General features: G+C 34.0%; 1 protein-coding gene across 1 annotated transcript in view; it reads right to left on the reverse strand.

Annotated features, from left to right (window-relative positions):
- Positions 1 to 23,511, reverse strand: part of ZNF804A (zinc finger protein 804A) — a 63,126-nt gene that overhangs the window by 36,921 nt on the left and 2,694 nt on the right. The window contains exon 2 of the mRNA XM_008572412.1: positions 21,003 to 21,146. Within this exon, the coding sequence (XP_008570634.1) occupies positions 21,003 to 21,146 (144 nt within the window). The remainder of the gene's footprint in view (positions 1 to 21,002; positions 21,147 to 23,511) is intronic.

Here is a 23,511-nt window from a genome sequence, read left to right on the forward strand (position 1 = left end):
ATTTCTCATCCTCTCTCATTCATCCCACACAGCCTTTCAATTACCCAAGAACTGTAAATTAACCTCAGACTGCAACTACTGGCACACCCTTTGGCTTGGCTCCATTAAAATTACTGAACAAGGATTAGTACTTTAGGAACACTTTTCTCACTAAATAATTATTCCATGATGAAAATTTGAGAGAAAATTACCTTATATGTGAAATATCGATATTCTTTGTAATAGAATCTCATTGAAAAGGATAAAATTAGTGTGAAAATATTGCTTTAATTTTCAAAATTAATAATTATGAAATATGCTTTGATGGAGAGACGTAGGGAGGTTTGCTGCAGAGGAGGATGACCTATACAGAATTCAGTAGTAATCAGAAGACATCAGAAGTAATATGGTGAATAGACAATTTGGGTTATTCTTTTTAACTTTGTAATTTCATTCTGTTATTTTCAAATAAAAGACTTCGGTAAAATTTTTTTGAGCCTGCCATTCTAACTTTAGCTAAGTTTAGGGGACTTCTGAGGGCCTTTTGCCACCCTTGGTATATTATGAAACAGAAGATGAAACCTTCTGAGGAAGATACTCAGTTGAGACAGTACAACACAGTTCAGAGCAAGACTGAAATTTAAAAAGACAATCAGGATGGATTTGTCAATATTTTACTGTTCTTTAACTCATTAAAATACTTTGGTCAGGGGACAGGTAAACCAAACTTCCTGTCAGACGTGGTGGTACCAATGAAGAATGACAGCTAGGCATAAAAGATGATGGTAATTTCCAAAGGGTGCAGACACAGGGTTTCTGGATTTTATTAATGCAAGATCTTATTGTAGAAAATGAAGGATCTAAACCAAGAATATGATTATAACGTTCACTGTTTTATTTTTTGTTGTTCTCGCATGGTGGTATCCATGGTGCAAAATCTCGTTGATTATGTATGTGTGCATGTGTGTGCTTGTGTATGTGTAAACATACAATGTATAATATATGAATAACATATATGCATTATGCATACTATAGGTAAATTATATACATATATAGTACTATAATGTAAATATAACAACCTGGATATAATAGAAGATATTAAGAATTATATAATGCATCAACTGATTTTTTTAAACTAAAGATAATTTTAAGGGCACTTAATTTTACAATGAAATCAATCAAGTTAAATGCTCAAGAGTGATTGACTATATTTTTAATATAATTGCTCTTAACCATTATTTAGAATCTGATCCAGGGTAAAATAAAATGTCAGAAGGTTATCACAGTTCTTTATCATCTTTGTATGAGAACTCATTTTTCTGGATGTCTTTATTAATTTTTGTTTCAGTTCATGAACTAACTAGAGAGGGTTTCGGAATAGCTTTTCCTTGAGATACCGGAGAAGAAAAAGGGGCAGTAAGACCATTTTTTTATCATGGGAACCACTATTTCCTAACTCAGGCCACTGTCATCAGCATCTTGGATTGTAGCAGTAGCCTCCCACTGACCTACTTTTTGCCATTTTTGCTCCTCTCATCCTGTGTATTCTTCAATAAAAAACAGAGTGATTTCTTTCCAAAAGAGAAAATCAAATTTTGTCACTTCTGAGACAGAAATATGTATATCATCCAAAGGTATCTAAAATAAATCCTCAAATCTTTACTATGGCCTATATAGAGTAACCTAATCTGGCCCCAGGTGTCCTTTCCAAATTCAGCTGCTGTAAGTTTTCCTTGCCTTCATTTTTGCCAGTCACGCTGGCTGCTTCTTTTCTTTTCTTTTTTTGTTAAATAGCTTTATTGAGTTATAAATTGCTGTGCAAAGAATTACACATATTTATTGTGTACAATTTGATTAGTTTGAACATATGCAAACACCTGTGATACCATTGCCACAATAAGGTAATAGACATATACAACACCTCCTAAAGTTTACTTGTGTCTGACCCCCACCTATTTTTCTGGTAAGAACACTTAACATGAGATCTACCATCTTAATAATTTTTAAGTGTATATTCTGGGTTGTTAACTATAGGCACAGTGTTATATAGCAGATCTTTAGAACTGATCCATCTAGCATAACTAAAACTTTACGGCCACTGGAAAACAGTTTCCTTCTTCCCACATCCCCCTGCGCCTGGCAATCACTATTGTGTTCGCTGCTTCTATGAATATGACTATCATACATGGAATCATACAGTATTTTCCCTGTGTGACTGGCTTATTTCATGTTGTCCATGTTAATCCATGTTGTCACAGATGGCAGGATTTCCTTCTTTTTTAAGGATGAATAGGCTTCTTTCTGTTACTGTAAGAATCCAAGCACTATCCTGCCCAGTTCATTACAGTGTCTGGTAAATACCACTTCATATATTTCTATCACTTGCTCACTCACTTTATCACAGAGGTCTTCACTGATCTAAAATTACACCTGCTTTTCATTCAAATTATTTTTATTTTCTAAGTAAATAAATTCACAAACAACGGGAGGAGGGGAGGGAAGAAGAAGGCACAACAATTACAATTCCTTGAAATTGATACGACAAGTGAACAGAAAGGACATGGTTGGGAGGGAGGGGGGGAGTGGGAGGAGGGAGGGAGGTTTCGGTAATGGGCCACAATAATCAGCCACATTGTATATTGACAAAATAAAATAAAATAAAATAGCAAAAAAACCCACCCAAATTATTTTTATTTTCTTGAAAATTGTTAGTATCTAAACTTATATATTGAATTGTTGGTGTGTTATTGACTGTATTTATTCTATGTGAATGTAAGTTCTATGAAAGAAAAACCTTTTAATTCTTTCACTATTGTTATTTACTGGGAACAGTTTCTCGTCCTTAATATGTGTTAGAATGTGTATATTTATGTGTATACACATTTGTGACCTAAATGTGTATGTATGTATGTATATGTGTGTATATATGTACATGTGTGTGTGAATAAGAGGGTACTTCAAAAAGTTCATGGAAAAATAGAATTAAAAGATAATGCAAATATTTCTATAAGCTTTTTGAAGTATCTTGTGTGTGTGTGTGTGTGTGTGTGTGTGTAAAGACAGATAGAGAGGGACAGAGACAGACACCTATTTATAAGCAAAACTCTGCCTAGCTTCTTTCTCTTTTTGGTCCTTTCGTGTGTGTGTGTGGTTTTGATAAATCTATCTTTTCTTTCCTAGTTTTCTCAGTTGGCTTTAGAGATAGGAAATGAGCCAGAAGATGATAGTACTTAGATGGAGAATTTGTAGTTTCAGTTTCCTTCATCATAATATATATCAGATAGAGTACACCATATTAAATATGCTATCCATGTCCACACTTCTTGAATACATTCATAATCTGAACAATTTATGATTAAGTAATTGTACAGTTCCTTATTTTCTCTGCCAATTACCATTATAATTTCAGAAAATGCATATAATGCACAAATTACAATAAATTTATTAGAAACATGTATTGCATTTGCAGCAATAAAATAAAATAATAAAATCCTAAGGTTAAATTCTCTTTCTCTTATCCCTCCATTACAGTCTTACGTGAAAAAAAAGACAATTCTCTTATCTTTCTATACATTATAAATTAGGATTTTATTATTTTATCTTATTAAAATATGAGTTTTAAAATGAAATTTCCGGGCCGGCCCGGTGGTGCACTGCTACAGTGCGCTGCTTGGGAGCGCAGCGGCGCTCCCGCCGAGGGTTCGGATCCCACATACAGACCGGCCACTCACTGGCTGAGCGAGGTGCGGACGCAACACCGAGGGTTGCGATCCCGTTGCCAGTCCCGGTCCGGTACGGGCGTGACACTGAGGGTTGCAATCCGTTGCCGGTCACGAAAAAAGACAAAAAGGGAAAAAATAAATAAATAAAAAAATAAAAATAAAATGAAATTTCCCAACTTTAACAGTTTTTACACTTTGACACTTTTTGATATAAAATGCTACTGGTCTGACACATATTGCACATAGGAAGGTACTTTTAAAAATTCATGGAAAAATAGAATTAAAAGATAATATGAATCCTTCTATAAACTTTTTGAAGTACCCTCTTACCATGAGAAAGGAATATTTTACAGATTGTTTTAATTTTTTTTTAACTACTTGAAAAGTCTATAATGTGGGTGGTAATGTAACCCTTGCACTCAGAACTCCAATGGGGAGTTGTCCAAAACCTGGAAATGGCAGCTTTCAGTGAAGTGCTGGTTATTGTTTAGGGAACCCTCCAAGGATTATCTGACTGTATAGGGATGGGCACTTTTCATAGTATATCTAAAATACTAGGATATTTTAGACCTCTGTAAGTTAAGTTGTAGAAAATGGAGAGTGACGCAAATGATTATTGTCCACAGCAATGCACATCTATTTTGCCCAATAGAGATACAATTGATTTTTGTCCTTTAAAGATGACCCAAAATATTACTTTTTATTTTCCTATAAGACATAACCCAGTTTTGATGTAAGTTTTGGTCTTAGTTTCTTATTGCTTTTCACATTAATTAATGAGCTGAATAAAATATTTGACACATACCATTTCATATTTTATGAGAGTCATGACATTACTTTTAGAGGAAAAAAAAGATAGTATATATCCATATGTATACACACATATATGTGCATATCTTTTCTCCTATATGAATTATGTCTGAATTTCAATATTGATGGTAGCATTTCTTACAGACCCCAAGGCAAAAGGCCTTCTGCAATCCACAGCAAAGTTTGGGGTGCAAATAAAATTAAGGTTAAAATTTAGCATATCTTCTTTTTATCAGACATGTCACTTAAATTTTTAGCACACATCTTTGTTGATGTAAGACAACACCATGACATTTTACATTAAAAAAAGGCACTGCTTTGATGAAAAACAAAGTTTTTAATATTGTGTGGAGAATTTTGTTAGCAGATTTTGAGACATGAATCATGCTTTTTTGGTTGAAGCACATCATGCTGATGATTTGAACTTGACCTTTGGTTGTTGCCCTGAGGACTATCACTAAAGAGGTGTCAACATTCTCCACATTAATATCCCTGCTTATCTTACACAAATAAATACAAGCCGTTGTCCTGGACTGAGTACCTAGGCAATATTTTCCAATTGCTACAATAACACCAAGGTAAAATTTGAGAAGGTGTGAAGATATCATATCAATATTTCCCACTTAGTGAAAACTGGAAGAAGAAAATTATCTTTGGGTTACAGTATTTATTTTAATAGGTTTTTTAATTTAATGTATTTTATACGTATTTCTGGTGTCTATTGGGTACAATGTAATTAGGCATGCAATTGAATAAGAATCAACATTAAATAACAGTGACAACAGTTTTCCCATCAAAACAAACACACACACATGCAAGCATATCTGTGTATGCACACATGTGTGTACTCTTAGCATACAGTGATGTACACCTATATCCTTAAAGAAAAAGTATGTATGTTTACATACATAACTTTAATACACTGTGGCTGTAATATAAATGCAAATAATTTCAAATGTTATTTCTACTTCAGTAATTAAATTTCACATCAAATTATTCACGCTGTATTGAAAAACAGAAAGATTTCTTTTGACAATGATAAAAACAAAATTGCTAAAGAAGTTTTGACCTGTGTGACCATTTCAAAAATGACGTTCTATGAAATTAGTATGTCAGGTCTCAATTAGATTTCCCCAAGTTTTATGAAACCAAGAAATAATAACATAATTTCTACATTTGGATCTTAAAGTAAGATTGAAAAATTTAGAGTTAAAGTATCAGAACATCAGAATTTAAAATATTGATGGGACCGAAATCCAATAACAGGAAATGTTTAAGTAAAAGAATAGCACTTGATCGGACATTATGAATCCATTAAAATAAGTGTTAAACAAATTCTTTACAAATAAAAAAAAATACTGTTGACAGTGTTGGAGTGAATAACATGGAGTACAAAGTTGTATTTATCTAAAAATATGCACAATATGAAAAATGGGACAAAAAAATTTGTAATTATTAAGGTAAAAGAAATTTTTTTTTCAGATCTCAAAGTTGTTACACAAACACACACACAGAAAAAATAGCAAATCATAAAATGTTAATAGCTTTAAAACTTAGTCTTTGAACAAAAAGAAGTGCATGAGAGAAATTAGATTTACCAAGAGCTGATAGTTATTTTCTTTCCTCCCCATATTCTATCTTTTCTGACATTTTTTTCTTTTTTTCATCATCTTCCAATAAAGAAACTAAGTAAACAACAACGACGTCCCTGAGTTTTCAGTGCCTAAAACATTGTCTCTTTCTGTAGGCGGTTTTTAAAACTTGGAAGAAGTGCTAGATGCTGTGATTCTGACACTGTGATGTTCAAACTTTCAGGCACTGCTGTACAGATTCATTTTAAATTCTTCAAATACCTCACTTTGGGGTTAGGTGCTTATGCTCAGAATACACGCCAGCAAACAAAGATCAGAGAATTAGACTGAGCAAGCAACGGAAGCACAGCAGACCTGGAAATGGGTTCTGCCTATGCTTTTCTATAAATGAAAAGAAATATATGATACATTTCTTACACATTTGATTTTCAGCAACTGGGCAGAAGATGGAGAGAAGAGGTAGGATACAGGATGGAGGTTAGGGAAAATTCGTAGATAGTTTCATTTGAAATTCCACATTACTTTTCAGGGCAAACTTTATCATTACTTTTATTAAACTAATTATCATAACTTAATGTTAAATAATACTATTTGACTATATTTCAAGGTACATGTTATGGAGAATGATCTTTACATAGCAAAATTTGAAAATTTTCCTTAGAAAATTAATTTTCTACATTAATACATTAATTTTCTCTTAAAACTTACAAGGATAATCATGGAGTATTTTATCACATTCTATTTTACAATCTTTCTCCTTTTAATTTCAATATCTAATGTACTAAAGATGATATCCTGTTGTTAGTGGTAGAAACTGATTGTTTTTTCCACACCTCCTTTTTCTGTGCAGTGTGCATCACCATGGGTTAGCCTGGTTTTTTCTGGGTGTAAACATTAGTCTTCTGAATCCTCTTCCTAGTGTGTAAAACATGATGCAGTAGAATTTCTTAACTTTTTTAGTTATCTTTTTGATAGCAGTTTCATGCCCCTCAGCAATAAAGAAAACAAAATAATGCATAAATTGTAATCCTTGAATATTAAGCAGCAAGTAATAAAATATTTTTAAGCAGTGGTTCTCAAACTTTAGCATGCATCAGAATTTTCTGCAGAGCATGTTAAATCACAGAATGCTAGTCACTAGAAATTCCCAGAATTTCTGATTTAGGAAGTCAACAGAAGGGCCTAAATATTTGCCTTTCTGATAAGTTCACAGGAATTACAAATACTGCTGGTTTTGAGACTTTAACTTGAGAACCATTGTTTAAAAGACCAAACAGTAACCATTAAAAGGAAAATTTGGCATGTTTTATTATCAAATTTTTGGAAACCACCTGGAGGTTATGTATGTTAGGGACTCTGATAAAAAATGAAAGTAAGATAAGTCAGCGAATCATAATTTATTTAAAGGCTATGTTAAAACTTGAAGTAAAACTTCTGAGGATTTCTATCCAACTAACATTGTTCTGAAAAGCACATGGAGAGCACTAAGAGACAAAGAGAGCCCTGACTACTGGTATTCTTCATCCCCTTCCTCTCCTATAAAAGACTTCCCATTTCAGTTCATAGCACCATCAGGTACCTAAAAATTCACGCCCGAACCTGGGCATTAAACTGTCGTTTCTTCTCCTTGCCTTGAATACCCAACCCATTCAAAGTCTTGTTTCTTCTATCCAGAAAATATTTCTCATGGCTATTCACATGACTCCATTTTGACTGCTACCACAGTGATCCAAGCCACTTCTGTGTCTCTCCTACTCTCTAGTTAGCCAGAAACTGCCATTCACTTCATTTTACAAGAAAGCCAGAATTGCTTCATTTATTCATTAATATATGCCACTGATAAACATTTATTAAGCATCATGAGCTGGATATAGTATCACGTTATTTAGTGTCAAAATGGTAAGCAAAATTAGTAGAAACTTACCTTATGGAATACAAAAAGGTGGACTGCTATTTGCAAGGTGTAGTCATTTGAAAGTTCTTAGAATTATGTGATACAACTATGAGTAATCTTTATTATATTTAGCCTATTTCTTGCCTTTCTTAGAATAAATATTTCTATTAGAGTCATCTTGAGGTCTGTACTCACATAACAATATTATAACAATCACACATGGTGCTGTGGTATGAATATTTAACTCATGTTAAAATCTAATTGCCATGTAGCAGTATCTAAAGGTAGACATTTTAAGAGGTGATTAGGCATGTTGGCTCAATCCTGGTGTGACTGGTGCAGTTATAAAAGGAGGAGTTCAGCTTCCTCTTGCTTTGTCTTGCCTGTCTGCCTTTTTCCATGGGTTGACACAGCAAGAAGGCCCTCGCCAGATGCCAGCCCCTTGATCTTGGACTTCCCAGCCTCCAGAACTGTGAGCCAATACATTTCTGTTCAGTATAAATTATTCAGTCTCAGGTATTTTGTTATAGCGAAGCAGACTAAGACACATGGCATCTCAAAAATTGTTTGTCCATAGAATGATTACTGTGAAGCAACAAAATATCAGCACATGAAGAACTGATGACACCAGGTTACATGATAGCTTATGTTTGCCAATTTTATAACTTCTGTAAAATCCAGATTTTTAAAAAAATAGATGTCATACCTATGGCAGCTGGAAGAAGCATAGATGAACCAAATACTCAGTAAAAAGAAAGGCATTTATTTCAGGAAAGAAATATTTATTAGAAATGGGGCTGTAAACATCACTATGTTCTATCAGAAGGTGAGATAAGAATAAAGAAACCAATTTTATGTAATTACAATGAGGTAAAGATTATGAGGATTCTCCTTTGTCAGAGCTGCCCATAGAGATACTAATTATGTGTAGTACTTCCAACCTCAACTTACCAAGACTACAAATATTCCTGGATAAATAAAGAATGCAGATGAATTATAATGCATACATATATAATATATGTTCTGCATGTATGCATAACATATAGTATATAATTATATATAATATATGCATATATGTTTACATATTCATTTATATACAATTTTATATCTATATACAAACAATTGTCCTGGCACAAGAATAAAGCACTTTCACTATTCCTCTATATTTCAGAAGGACGCAAGTATATCATCAGATAGCAACTTAAACAGTAGCTCATAACCTTTGGCATCTGCATTCTCCTTTTCAACCTTGACCTCATATTATAATCATCTGGAAGGTTTTGAATATGATATATGTACCATGGACCAATACCACATTCTCGGATTACTATTTTTAAAAACTTGTGATTCTAACATTCAACTAAGATTAAAGTCATTTTGCTCTATGTCATGTCCACCTCCTACCACAGTCAGCAGAAATCCTGATGTCTTAGTTCCTACAGATGCCGAGAGAATCTTGAAATCTATTATGAGATAATCCTTTGAGCAGATAATTTAAGGTTTGATTCTTGACAGAATTAGCAGGAGATAAAATATTCAAGATGTAGTCCTCCCAAATCCTCACATTATGTTAATCCAAGAATTTACATTTTTCTCTGGATTAGTTTTCTTCTTAAAAATTTTATTTTATTAAGAATAGTTCCCAGAAGGTATCTCAACTTATTTAAAATAATATGATGTATAACTAATTTTATATAGTATAAAATATATAATAAATACATGAACTATTTCCCCAAATAGATATATTCTCAGAAAATGTATTTGTTAAGGTATGATCATTAAAAAATAAAAATAAAATAGTAAAATAAAAGCATGCAATTTCAGTGATACCACCAACCAAGTTATTATGTAATTACAGAAAGCATGTACTTCCTAGAGTACAGTAATAAAACAAAAATAAATATATATCACTTTGACTCTAAATAATTTCCTCATAGTATTTTTTTAGTACTTTTCCTGGGACAGTCCCTTTTTGGGTTTTGAATCTCTGTAGGAGCAAATCGTATGTTTTTCCCTTCTTCTGAGACAAAAGAATCCTCAAAAGAGTTAAAATAACAACAACAACAAAAGAGTAAATAATATTTCAATACATACCACAAAAGAAAATTCCAGAGAAGACATTTGTAGTGAGTATGTAATACATTGCCTTCTCAACACGATATCTCTTATTTAATTAACCTTTAAGTACTTTTTTTTCCACAAATGAATATTGACACCCAGATATCAAAAAGTAATTCCTTTCCCAAGTGTCAGATCACTGAACAGAAGTTTAAATTATTAGGAAATGTTCAAATTTGGGAATAAAGCTGTTCTGTTTCTATAGCAATAGAAGTCCCTGCAAGAACAACACATTCCAGCAACCCGACCTGACCTTGACTTCCTCTGGGGCAAAACAAAACAGCATGCTGCAAGGAATTGAATCTTGATTTGCTGAGGTAAAGGTCACTTCAGTGCCTTTTGGGAGGTATTTCAGCCACGTTGAAGCCACTAAAGGAAAAATCAAGATGTTTGAGGGGCAGCAGCAATAAGGCAATCATTCCCTTTTCGATCTCTTCATAGCATCAGTGTGACAAATCTCTTACAGTGAAAATAACTTTGAATTGCCTATAGGCTGCCAGGTGAGAGGAAAGACACAATGCGGCTTTTCTTCCAGGGCAGGTGAACACGTGAATGGTTTAGAAGAATATCTTTCCTTTTTATCACATGCTGGGTTTTCCATCTTTTATTATTATTATTATTATCTCAATGAGTAGAATTCAGAATGACATAACTTTTTTGGAAACCATTTAAAAAATGAGTATAAAAATGCTAAGTATATGATTTTTTTAGACTTAAAAAAAAATCCTCATTGACATTCCAGGGTTTGCATAAATGTATAACTAGCATGAAGAGTCAGGCTTACTAGGCCATTGCCTTTAAACTTCTGTCTTCTTTAGAAGTGTCTGAAAATATTGCAGCTTTTCAATAAACATACAGATTGCAATCATATTATTTATTATTCAAATAAGGACACTTAGTGATTAAACCAGGACAGTGGGAACAAAATGAGACTGTCCCAGGATACTGGGTTGTACAGTTATCCTTGAAATAATGTATTTCCTGTTTATTCCTATTTATGTAAAATTATTTCCTGTGTTTTTAAAATACTAAATTAGCTATTAGTGTGTAGTCAGCTTAAAATAATGATTTGCACTTAACTGTCATTTGTCTGCATAAAATTAAATTTTATGTGCATTAAAATCCTGTGGTTCTTTGGTCTTTTGAGTAAAACATACTATAAAAAAGTAAGTGTGATAGAAAATGTGTGAACTTTTTATGTTAATATTAAGAGACTGGTGTGGTTAGATTGTAATGAGAGGGAGCAATGGAATCGTGCCCACTGTCATTCATAGTTTTTCATGGAAAATTTGATTTTGACATTGATTGAAGTTTAACAAAATGAAATTTGAAACAAGCTTACCCTGATCATTGTTAAATAGGAGACAAATGCATACTTTTTTTTAATGCTGAAAGACTTGAATGGTACAGGGTAGGGCTAATAATAGTCTCCATTATAATTTTCCATTTACTCTTGAGTTAGTACATTTTTGCTATTAAGACACTTTCTATACCTATGATAGGATAGATTCAGGTGTTGAGATCATATTTGTTTTACCATGGTGTTTCCTGGGTTAACAATTTACTGTGTAGTATTTAATGTGTGCAATCATATAAAGCATTTGTAACAAGGTGAATAATTCTGACCACACTCCTCCAGTTTAAGAATTAGAACACATGAGAAGCTCTTTGTCTCTGTTTCTGCCATTTTGCCTTGTGACACCCCGCACTTCTGTAGAGTTACCATCAAGCAAAGTCCCTCACTAGATCTGTTCCCTGGACTTTGGACTTCCCAGCCTCTGAAACTGTAAGAAATTTCTTTATATATTACCCAGTTTCAGGTATTTGTTATAAGCAAAATATAGGGATTTTTTTTGTACAGAAAAAAGACTAGTACACTGCAATCTAGATACATATAAGATTTTGGCTCTTGCTTTCCTTGTGGTGCAGTCTGAGAGGAGTCTTTTATTTTCCTACCTTATTTTTTTCATCTGTGTCTATTCTATGACACTAACTAAAGGGTTAAATTAACTAATCATTTTTTTTAAACAATTACCTCTGCTTTTATAAAAGTTCTCAATGTTCATTTTAAAATTCAGTACAGCACTTGTTGATAGTTCCTTGTTTTTATTGTTGTTTCATCTTTTATCTATTTAAATATTTTTATACATATGAGGGTACTTCAAAAAGTTCATGGAAAGATTTGTAGTTCCTTTTAATTCCATTTCTCCATGAACTTCTCGAAGTAGCCTCATGTGTGTGTGTATGTATATAAAATGTTTTCTATATTTAATGAATCCAGGAAGTATTTTTTTTTCTGTTGATTCTCAATCTTGGTTATTTTCCTCTAGGTGTATATATGTTTGCTTTTTAAATCTTTGGCTGTGAGTTCCGATTTTGTTAATAACATTCAGTGGAAAATCTAAATTGAGCTTGCTTCTTTTCCTGGAGCAATTTGTATGTTTCGGTCAGGACCTAGAGGCAGTACTCATCTTAATCAAGAAGTTTTACAGTTTACTAACTACTGCCCGTGGCTCCTTTTCCATACTACAAAGCTCACAGTCATATTTTCTCTCCATTCAATTTCACACTTTGTGGGTGATTATTACTGTAGACCCAGGTTATAGCCAGTAGTTTCCCACTCCTCAGACTCCCATGGCGGTGGGGTGGCTCTTTGGCAATATCCTTTTGAGAAACTTAGCAATTTAATAAAAAATTGTCTTGTGGAAGATCTTTTTATATTGTAGTAGAAGCGTCCTTCAGAGTATCTTGTGTGCTACCCTGATGAAAATGAAAACTCTAAGGTATTTCTGAAACTGTTACTTTTTTTTAATCATGTTCTCATATAGAAAAACAATAACTAATGATATAAATCCAAAATTATCCAGATTAAATGGTTTTAGGTATATGAAGGACTTTGAAGATGACACCTATTATATGCTAAGTTGTTGCTGTTATTACCAGTAGCATTACTGTTATGAAGGGCAAATATTTGTGAATATAGAAAGAGTTCAAACAACTCATCACCTCATAATAGTCATCTTATACTGATAGATAATATTTTCCTTAAAAGAAGTTTTATCTATGTATAAACCTGTAAATAAATCATTTAATTGTTTTGAAAGTCGTATCTACCTTTAAATTGTGACAAATTACAAAATCTTGAAATGAATTTTGACTTTGGCCTTCTTACATTTATTTATTTATTTATTTATTTATTTATTTATTTATTTATTTTTTTATGTGAGAAGTATTTATTGGGTACCTAAATCCTGCAAAATGCTGCACTCAATGCTGTGAGAGGTGAAAGCATACAAGAAATAAACTCTTCCCTTAAAGAGTTACAATCCAATGGCTTTTGGGTTACAAAGTTAAAAGAGAATATTCCAACAATGAACCCTAAATTGTGACTTAGTGTGATCATCTCTGTACACCTGTGCTTCTTCCTCTTTTTAACCCTCTGTTAGCAAGTATTAGTATTAAATGCTTGAGAGAGATTTTGAATTTTCACACACATGCACAAAAAGTAAGTGAAAGAAAACAGATTTTCCTTCGAAATTTAGAGTTGAAAGCAAGACATGTTCCATCATAATAGATTTGCAAAGATTTGAGGGAGTCAAAACAGCTCTTAGGTCAAGATTACCTGGATGTGTCTTAGACTCTATTAGCCTACATAAAGCAAAAATAGGTCCCATTGGAAAGCCTAAATAAAGGATTATCTCAAAGGCAAATGACCAGTGAAGAAAACATTCTAGAAGAAGAGAAATTGTACTAAATAATAATAATAATGACGATGATGATGATGATGATGATGATGATGATGATGATGATAATGTGTTAAAAATTGAGCTTTTACTATTTTCCAAGTATTCTGCAAAGCATATTCACATGTATTCTCTTATTTAATCTCCCTAATAATAAATAGATCAGTTCATTGAGCCTTTGATTATTTAACCCAAGGCCACATGACTGGTAAGTGGCAGAGGTAGGACTCATTTCACGAGTAAGACCTTCTCCCTTTCTTCATTCCTCTTTTAGCCCTTGGAATCATATCTCTGTAGAGAATGAATCCATCAGATGTGTGGCCTCTTTACCTTTTTCTAACTCAAATCAAGAAGTGTACTAACTGCTCGTAGGTTTACCTATATGAAAATTAAGTGTTGGCATGAGAAAATGCTCAACATCACTAAGCATTAGAGAAATGCAAATCAAAACCACAGTGAGATATCATCTCACCCTAGTAAGACTGGCTATTATCAAAAAGACAGAGAATAACAAATGCTGGCAAGGATGCAGAGAAGGGGAACCCTCCTACATTGTTGGTAAAACTGTAAATTAGTGTAGTCAATTATGGAAAACATATGGGGGCTTCTCAAACAACTGCAGATAGAACTGCCGTATGATCCATCAATCCTCCTGCTGCGCATATTCCCAAAGGAAGAGAAATCATCATGTCAAAGGGATACCTTCACTCCCATATTTGTCACTGCTCTATTTACAATAGCCAAGAGTTGGAACCAACCTAAATGTCCAACAACAGATGACTAGAGAGGGAAAATGTGGCATATTTACACAATGAAATACTACTCTGCCATAAAAGAGGAATGAAATTCTGTCATTCACAGCAACCTGGATGAACTTAGGGAAAATTACATTCATTGAAATAAGCCAGGCACAAAAAGAGAAATACTGCATGTCCTCATTCATAAGTGGAAGCTAAAAAATAGACAAACAAATAAAGGAAGAAAGATATAGCTATCACAATAATATGTTGAACTTTCAAAAGGAGAGAACAGAGCTGAGGTTACCAGAGGTTGGAAAGGGGGAGGGGTGGGGGGGTTAGTGAGAAATTGGTAAAGGGAAACAAAGAATGATTACATTGTGTAATGATGAATATACTAAGTATCCCAATTTGATCACAACATACCATACACAGGTAGTTATTCAACTCTACCCCACAAGTATGTGTAACCAATTATGTTTCAATAATAAAAAAAGTTAAGTGTTGGTAATATGAACTTTGAATATACCTGTTTCTTGTGAAGGGGTATGGGAAACCAAAAAGATTGCTTTGATCCTTGTATTGCATGATATTTTATGAAAAGATTTTTGGTTGGTTGGTTGCAAGTAATAATAAACATTAAGCTAGAGTTTTGTTTTATTTATTTTTTGTTTTAAGTATCTTTACTTGTAGCAAGCTGAACTATTTTTCAGAACTCCAGGACAGGATCTACAGATAAGTCATAGGAAAGACTGCTTTTAGGAATCTGAAAGCAACTAGGAATCAAAATTCTTATTTCCATACTCCTCCTTCAATTGTCACATGGTTGAGTATATCTGTTTCTCTTTTGTGCATTTGTTTTGTTCATTCTTAATGCAAACCAGCTTTCTCAGCTTTTCAATGGACTTAATCACTGAACAAGACCTACATTTTCAAGTGTTAGGTCCAGCCATTATCAGACAGTAGGTAGGTTTGATGGAGTTTGGATGTGTTGTCCCCCCAAACTCATGTGTAAAACGGATCCCCAATGTGGCAGTGTTGGGAGCTGTTTGAGTCATGGGATCAGATCCATTATGGATGGATTAATGCTCTTCCTGGGGCATGGGGATAGTGAGGGAGTTCTCTCTCTATCAGTTCCCATGAGAGGTGGTTGCTTAAAAGACCCAGGCACCTCCCTTCTTTCTCTCTTACTTCCTCTCGCCATGTGATCTGCTTGAACCACTGGCTTCCTGCTGATTTCTGCCATGAGTAGAAGCAGCTTGAGGCTTGTGCCAGATGCAGCTGTCCCAGAATCATGAGCCAAATAAACCTCTTTTCTTTATAAATAACCTGGTCTCACGTATTCTGTTATAGCAACACTAAAACGTACTAATATAGAAAATTCGTACCAAGGAGTGGGGTGTTGCTTAAACTGATATTTGAAAACGTGGAAATGGCTTTGGAACTGGGTGTTGAGGAGAGGTTGGAGGAGTTTGGAGGACTCAGAAGAAGACAAAAAGACCAGGGAGAGTTTGGAATGTCTTAGAGACTGGTTACGTGCTGGTGAGCAGAATGTTGATAGAAACATGGACTGTAGAGACCATTCTAAGGAGGTCTCAGATAGAAATAAGAAGGAGTTTATTGGAAACTGGGGCAGAGATCACCTTTGCTACTAATTGGCAAGGAATATGGTTGCATTGTGTCCTTGCCTTAGGACTTTGTGGAAGTTTGAACTTAAGAGTTCTAAACCAGAAGATGTGGTAGAAGAAATTTCTAAGCAGCAAAACATTCAGGAAGCTTAATGGCTACTTCTAACAGCCTACTCTGAGATATGGAGGCAAAGGCATAACATAAAGCTAGAATTTGAAAAGGAAGCAGGATGTAAAGATTTGGAAAATGTGTTGCCCGGCCATGTGGTAAAGAAGCAGAGAGCATGCAATGGTGCAGCCTAGCAACCGTTATCTAAGAAGATTAATTCTAAAATACAGAATTATCAAGAGAAGCGGGGAAAGGTACTGAAGGCATTGCAGAAGCCTCTGTAACAAACCCTTCCATTTCAGGCCCAAAGGCCTGGGGAGACAGAATGGTCTTGGGGGACAGGCCTGAGGTGCCCTCCATGGGTTCCCTGCCCAGGCACATTTCAGGAAGCTGCTTCTAGCACCAGCATCCTGACTGCTTTGGCTACTTCAGCCATGGCTAAATTGGCCCCATGTGTGGCTGGACCTTCAGCTTTGGAAGACACAAGCCAGAAGCCTTGGTGGCATCCACGTGGTGTCTGGTCTGCAGGCTCACAGAATGCCAGAGCTGTAAGACTTGGGATCATGCACCCTGATTTCAATGGATGTGTGGAAAAGCCTGGGGACCCAGGAACAGACCTGTCACCGGGGTGGATTCACCAGATAGAGCCTTTGCTAGAGCAATGTTGAGTGGAAATGTGGGGTCAAAGTTGCAGCAGAGAAAACCCAATAGTGCCATGACTAGTGGAGCCATGAGAGCAGGATGCCATGGAGAGCCCAGACTTGTGGAGCTAACAGAGTGGACCGCCAGCCTGGGAGAGCTGAAGTGTGGCCCAAGAACAGGAAAGCCATGGGAGTAGACCTGCCCAAGGACTTGGGGACCCAACCCCCATACCAGCATGCAGAGGAGGTTGAACATGGAGCCATGGTACCTGATTTGCCACCTGTGAGATATAATGTCTTCCGGGCTGGGTTTCGGACTTGTTTGAGACCTATGACACCTTTCTTTCTCCCTTTTGGAATGGGAATATGTACACTATGTTTGTCCCACCATTGTATCTTGGAAGTAGATAACTTATATTGATTTCACAGATGAGACTTTGAACTTTGCAATTTTGAGTTGAAACAAGTTAAGACTTTGGGGATGAAATGAATATAATTGCATGTGAAAAGGATATGAGTTTTGGGGGGCCAAGAGTAGAATGTAGTGGATTGAATTATGTCCCCCAAAACTCATTGAAGCTTGAATTGTGTTCCCCAAGTTTTACATATTAGAAACTTGGTCCTCACAGAGAATGTTAAGAGGGTGGGAAATCCTATTATGGTCATTCAGAGGTGGAGACTTGAAGAGGTGATTAGATTGTAGGACTATGCTCTAGTGAATGGATTAAAAATGGTAGTCAGGGGTGTGGTTCTGAGGGTTTTAAAAGAAGAGGAGAGTCTGTCTTTCCCTCTCTCTGCTCCAGCATTTTGTGATATGATACCCTGCCATCACTGTCACCACCACCAAGGCCTTCACCAGCTATATTCTCTGGATTTTGGACTTCTAACCCTCAGAAACTGTAAGGAATAAATTTCATTTTCTTTATAAATCACCTATTTCCAGGTATTTTGTTATAAGCAACAGAAATGGACTAATACAGTATCCCAACTTCAAGTTCTCAGGAGAGAAAAATATGAATTGTCCACCTCCAATCTGTGTCCCCCTCTACTTTATTCAGAGTGCTCAGGTGTTTAAGTCATGTGGTAGGAACATAGGTAGCCCTCATGGCAGAGAGGTCTTTGCTCAGAAAAGAAAGAACAATCTTTAGGAAACACCCTAAAAGATATGCCAATGCTATATGTGGAAGGGATAGAATGATCATATAGATTTTAAATATCTTCAGCTACTGAACACTATTTGATATTAAATTAATCAATTAGAACTGTGCTATTGCATTAGTCCATTTCTGTTGCTCATAACAAAATATCTGAAACTGAGTGATTTATAAGAAAATGAAATTTATTGCTTGCAGTTTCTGAGGCTGGGACGTCAAAAGTCCAGGGAACACACCTGGTGAAGGCCTTCCTTCATGGTGGCTTCAGTGACACAGGGTATTATGAGAGAGCAGAAGCATAGAAAGAGAGACTGTCACATGCTCTCCTTTTAGAGCCCTCATAGCCATGCACACAACCGCCATTACATCATGAAATAGATTAATCCATTCAGTATGGCATGGTCTTCAGTATCTAATCACCTCTTCAAGGTGCCACCTTTCACTTACCATAATAGGATTTCCCACCATCAACAGTTAGAGTGGGAATTAAGTTTTAATTACTTTGGGGGACAATTCGATCCACTGCAGCTCTCTACCAGAGTTCATAGCTATTTCGATGGGGAATCTATCTCCAAGGCTAAATGCCCTTGAGCAATGTCAAAGGTCAGCCTCTGGACATTGAATATAACAAGCCAGATCCAGGCTGAATTCCCTTAGTTTACCCGTGTAGAATATGTCATATCCTAAGTCCACTAAGAATAAAGATCCAAAAGGGTCTTGGAATAACCAAAGAGAGTTTGATGTTCATGGCAGCATTATGGCTGAATGAAGCATTCATTGGCAAAAAGTATTAAAAGTTAGTAAGATATTCTCGAAACACACACACACACACACACACACACACACTTCCAAATGCCTACTTTACACAATGAATCATATGTGTAATAACATATATTGTGCTCTTAGATACCTTGGGTGTAATAACATATATTGTGCTCTTAGATACCTTGGAAAAATCAGAAGAATGACGTTCTCAGATTTACAACTTCAGATACTGCATTCCAGAATTTTTTTACACAACAAATGCGAAGTACTGTAGAACAAAATCAATACTGCTTCCTGGTAGATTTTAATGTTCAGATCAAGCAATGATATATTCACATGTATATATTCTTGTGTATGAATAGAAATATTTCCTTCAATATAACAACTATACTTCCATGAAGTTGTTACAACAAGCAAACGCAAAGGACATTCTTGGGGGGGAGGGGAGAGAGGGAGGAGGGAGGGAGGTGTCGGTGACGGGCCATAATAATCATATACAGTGTATATTGACAAAATAAAAAAAAAAAATAAATAAAAAAAAAAAACAGAGACAAGGAAGAAGGTGCATGCAAGCTGAAAAATTAAGCGAACAGAAAAATAAATAAAAAAAAAAAACAGAGACAAGGAAGAAGGTGCATGCAAGCTGAAAAATTAAGCGAACAGAAAAATAAATAAATAAATAAATGTTTGGTAGAATTCACCAAAAAAAAAAAAAAAAAGAAATATTTCCTTCAAAGTCTTATTTTTAATCAGTGTGCTAGTGAATCTACTAATGGGGGGTCAGATCATCAAGCTAAGTATGCACTAATTAGTGATATATGTAACTGAAGGCTAACTTTTACCCTACAACAGCCTCCCCAAGCACAGTTTAGTTAGTATAAAAGATTGGAAAGATTGCCAGCAAAACAAAATAGACACATTGGGTCCTAAATATTCAATGTGATCATTTTTTCCTCTACTTTTTTTTCTTTTGCTAAATAACTGATATTAATGAAAAGTTAGTGCATGTTCATCCATTTAAAAATGTACCGTTTATTAACACCAAAATGAATATTGTGGATGGTATTTGGAGGTGATGGCTAACATAGGAAATATTCATAAATTAGTGCTAAAACTGTTATGTCATATCAAGTTAGCAAAACAACAAAGAAAGTTGCATTGGTAAACATAGGGCATATTAGAAAATCAAATCTGTATTAACATCACTTCTAACAGTATCATTATTTTAAATTTATCTTTATGTAAGGTGTTAAAAATCAATCTTGGATTTACAACTAATAGTAAAATGAAAATAATATTAAAATATACTAAATCATAGTCAGGCAGTGCCTGACTTAACAATGATTTGACGAATGATTTTTTGGTATTACAACACTATAAAACAAATAGGCATTCAGTAGAAACTGTCCTTCAAGCACTCATACAACCATTCTGTTTCTCACTTTCAGTAAATTACAGTATTCAATAAATTACAAGAGATATTCAGGACTTTATTATAAAATAAAGAAAGCCCCCCCCAGCTCAGTTTAGTTAGGCTTTGTGTTAGATAATTTTGTCCAACTGTAGGCTAAGGTAAATGGTCTGATCACGTTTAAGGTAAGTTAGGCTAAGCTGTGATGTTCAGTATGTTAGGTACATTAAATACATTTTCTACTTAACAATATTTTTACCTTATAATATGTTTATCAGGATGTATGATAGGTTTATCAGGCTTATTGTAAATCAAGGAACATCTGTACTTATTTAATCAATAACCCTGAACCATTTCATTTACATTTGATAAATATGATTTTGATTAAAATATTTAAAACGATAAATTTGAGGACATTTAGAGAATTATCACCTGTGAAATACTGTTTTCAAAATGTTATCACTCACTAAAAGGCAATTTATTAGTATTTCTTTGTGTTGGTCATTTATTGATTTCAGTGCTTTTTTCAAAAAGAAAAATAATTTTGCTTTAAGTCATCAAATCATCATCACAGAATAACATTTAAAATTGTATATCAAAAAATAATTAAATAAAAATAATCATATTCTTACAGTATACATAATTCAATATATTACAAATATTCACAAATGCCAGATTTTTTGGACATCTCTTTCTTACCTGCTTGTGAGCATGGTCATATGAATTAATGTGATTGTCAAACTCCTGATGCTTATAATACTGCTTGTCACAGAGTTCACAGTAAAAGTTGGCCTTCAGATCTTCCAGAGCTTTGGCAATAGTATTCTCCTTCTCAGAATAGTCCTGAAAAATAAAATTTCAAGGAAGGATGCAATTAACTCTCCCTCGAGTTTACATTGTTCTGACGATTGTCAACTTTGATATAATAATAAGAGTTAGAAACAGAATATAATGGACAAAGAGGAAAGTGAAACAAACACCAACAAACTAAATTAGAAGAAATTATGAGTTAAGAAAAATAAAAGATTAACAGAATAAACCAAAATAAATAGTGAATATAACGGTATAAATATGGAGAAGAAAAGCAAACCATAGAAGGAAATAGAAGCCCTTGACTGAGGAGCAAGTTCCTATGCTATGTTAGCATAAAAAAGAAAGAAAATCATATAGTTATGTTGTTTCAGCTGTGGATTTCTGGCAATGGTTGGGTTAACATATAACTTCTCTTTTAAACATCTAAATTGTCTTGTTTGAAGAGTTCTGTGTTGGTGCAGAAATATACAAGTTAGATATTTTGTTTGTTTCCTTAAATATCTTTATAGTAACTTATTATTCATCCCAATAAGATTTCATTTGACTGACGTTTTCATCTTGACCCATATCTATTTAGGTTGAACTTTAAAATATCCTTTAGCCTTTGGAAAATAAGACACTTTTCTGCAATTTATTTAAGGTATTTACCTAAACTGGAAAGGATTAAACTGTATAAGCAGATTGGTCTTATTGTGTGCATTGTGAATAAAGGCAGCTATACAACCAAATCCCTGAAAAGATGAAAAATGTACTCATCCATTATTAACTTTCGTTGAAGCATAAAATAGCAAAATGTTTGACTATGGCTTTTTTATCTTAAATATAAATATGCTTGCTATTTTGTGCCCTCTTAAATGTTAATGTTGCCAGACACGAATAAATTTTACACGTGGAAACATTGGATGATTCTTTCACTGAAGTGTTTATGTGAAGAAGACCTAAACTTCAATCCTAACCACAAAATATTTTATGTTTCTAACTTACAGATTCTCTTATGCTCAACTCTTTTAAAATGCAAAATAACTACATATTTAGGCGCCTTATTATGTTACTATAAGACACTCACTGTTTTAGGTACTGGGATTTGGAGAACAAATCATGTCCTCTTTACAGCAATGACAATTGTCCTTTCTGAACATATAGGCAAAAAAGGACTCAGTTTGAATGTTTAAATTGCTCCCACAAAATTTAAAATTGGTTTACCAATAATTGAATGAATAATTAATAATTTCCTATTTATCGTACTATATATTTATGCACATATTACATATGGTAAAGTTCACCATGATTTGGGGTGCATGCCTTGTAGTAATCAATAAATACATTTGCCTTAATATATAAACACATAGCCCACTATCTCACTTTAAAGACAGTAATCCATTGCTATGTTTTATTAGTTTTATCCACTGTATAGCAAGAAGTGATAAACTGTAAAATAATTTAAGTTGTTTATTATGATTCCATCAGTTTCAATAATTAATTTACTATTTTTCAGCAGATTTGTGAAATATTCCTGATGATTTTATTTGATTGTCTCCAATATGTTAAAAAAGGGTTAGTTTAAAAAGATAAATATGAGACTTACAGATCTAAACTCCTTACTGAATTTTTACTAAAAACAAAATAATACTTTGTGGATTAGACAATTTAAATTAAACAATTAAATTAAGTAATATGATTTCATGGTTCAAATATGTGAGGTAGAGATAACATTCCAATTAATGTAGAATTTATTTTATAAATGGCAATAGTTTTTGGTGTAAAGCTGAATTAGCTCCCAGAAAAATCTTGAACTAGCAGAAATTTCTCAGTAAACTAGTTTATTCTCCCCATTAATTATAATTACAAGAAAGCTAATTCTTCTCTCTAAATATTTGATTATTTCTTATTATGGTATAAGTTTTTCTTCCTAAGATTGGGATTCGCCCAGAAAAGCAATAGTTGTTTTCTGCTTATTCTGTCTGCAAAAGTGGGAACATTTTGAGTGGAACAAGCAGATTCTTAGGTAAATTGCATTCTTCAAAAATATTTGCCTCATCCTAGATTTCAAGAGAAAAACAGTAATTTAAAAATAATAATAGCTAACATTTATTCAGTGCTTGTTTAGAGTCAGACACTTATGAAGAATTTGGATGTTTTCACTCATTTAATCCTGATTAAAATGATAGAGATGTGTATTCTATACATTTCCTCACTTTATAGTTGAGAATACTGAAGCACAGAAAAGTTAAATAACTAGCTATTGGATGTAAAAGTCAATGTGCAGCCCATATTTGAACCCAAATAATCTGGTCCACAGCATTTAGTTATTTTTAAACTTGAGACAGAGAGAGAGTCAGAGAGAGAGAGAAAGAGAGAGAGAGAGAGAGAGAGAGAGAGAGAGAGAGAGAGAGAG

Source organism: Galeopterus variegatus, unplaced genomic scaffold (assembly GCF_000696425.1).
Source record: "Galeopterus variegatus unplaced genomic scaffold, G_variegatus-3.0.2 Scaffold782, whole genome shotgun sequence".
In the NCBI taxonomy this organism is placed as follows: Eukaryota; Metazoa; Chordata; class Mammalia; order Dermoptera; family Cynocephalidae; genus Galeopterus; species Galeopterus variegatus.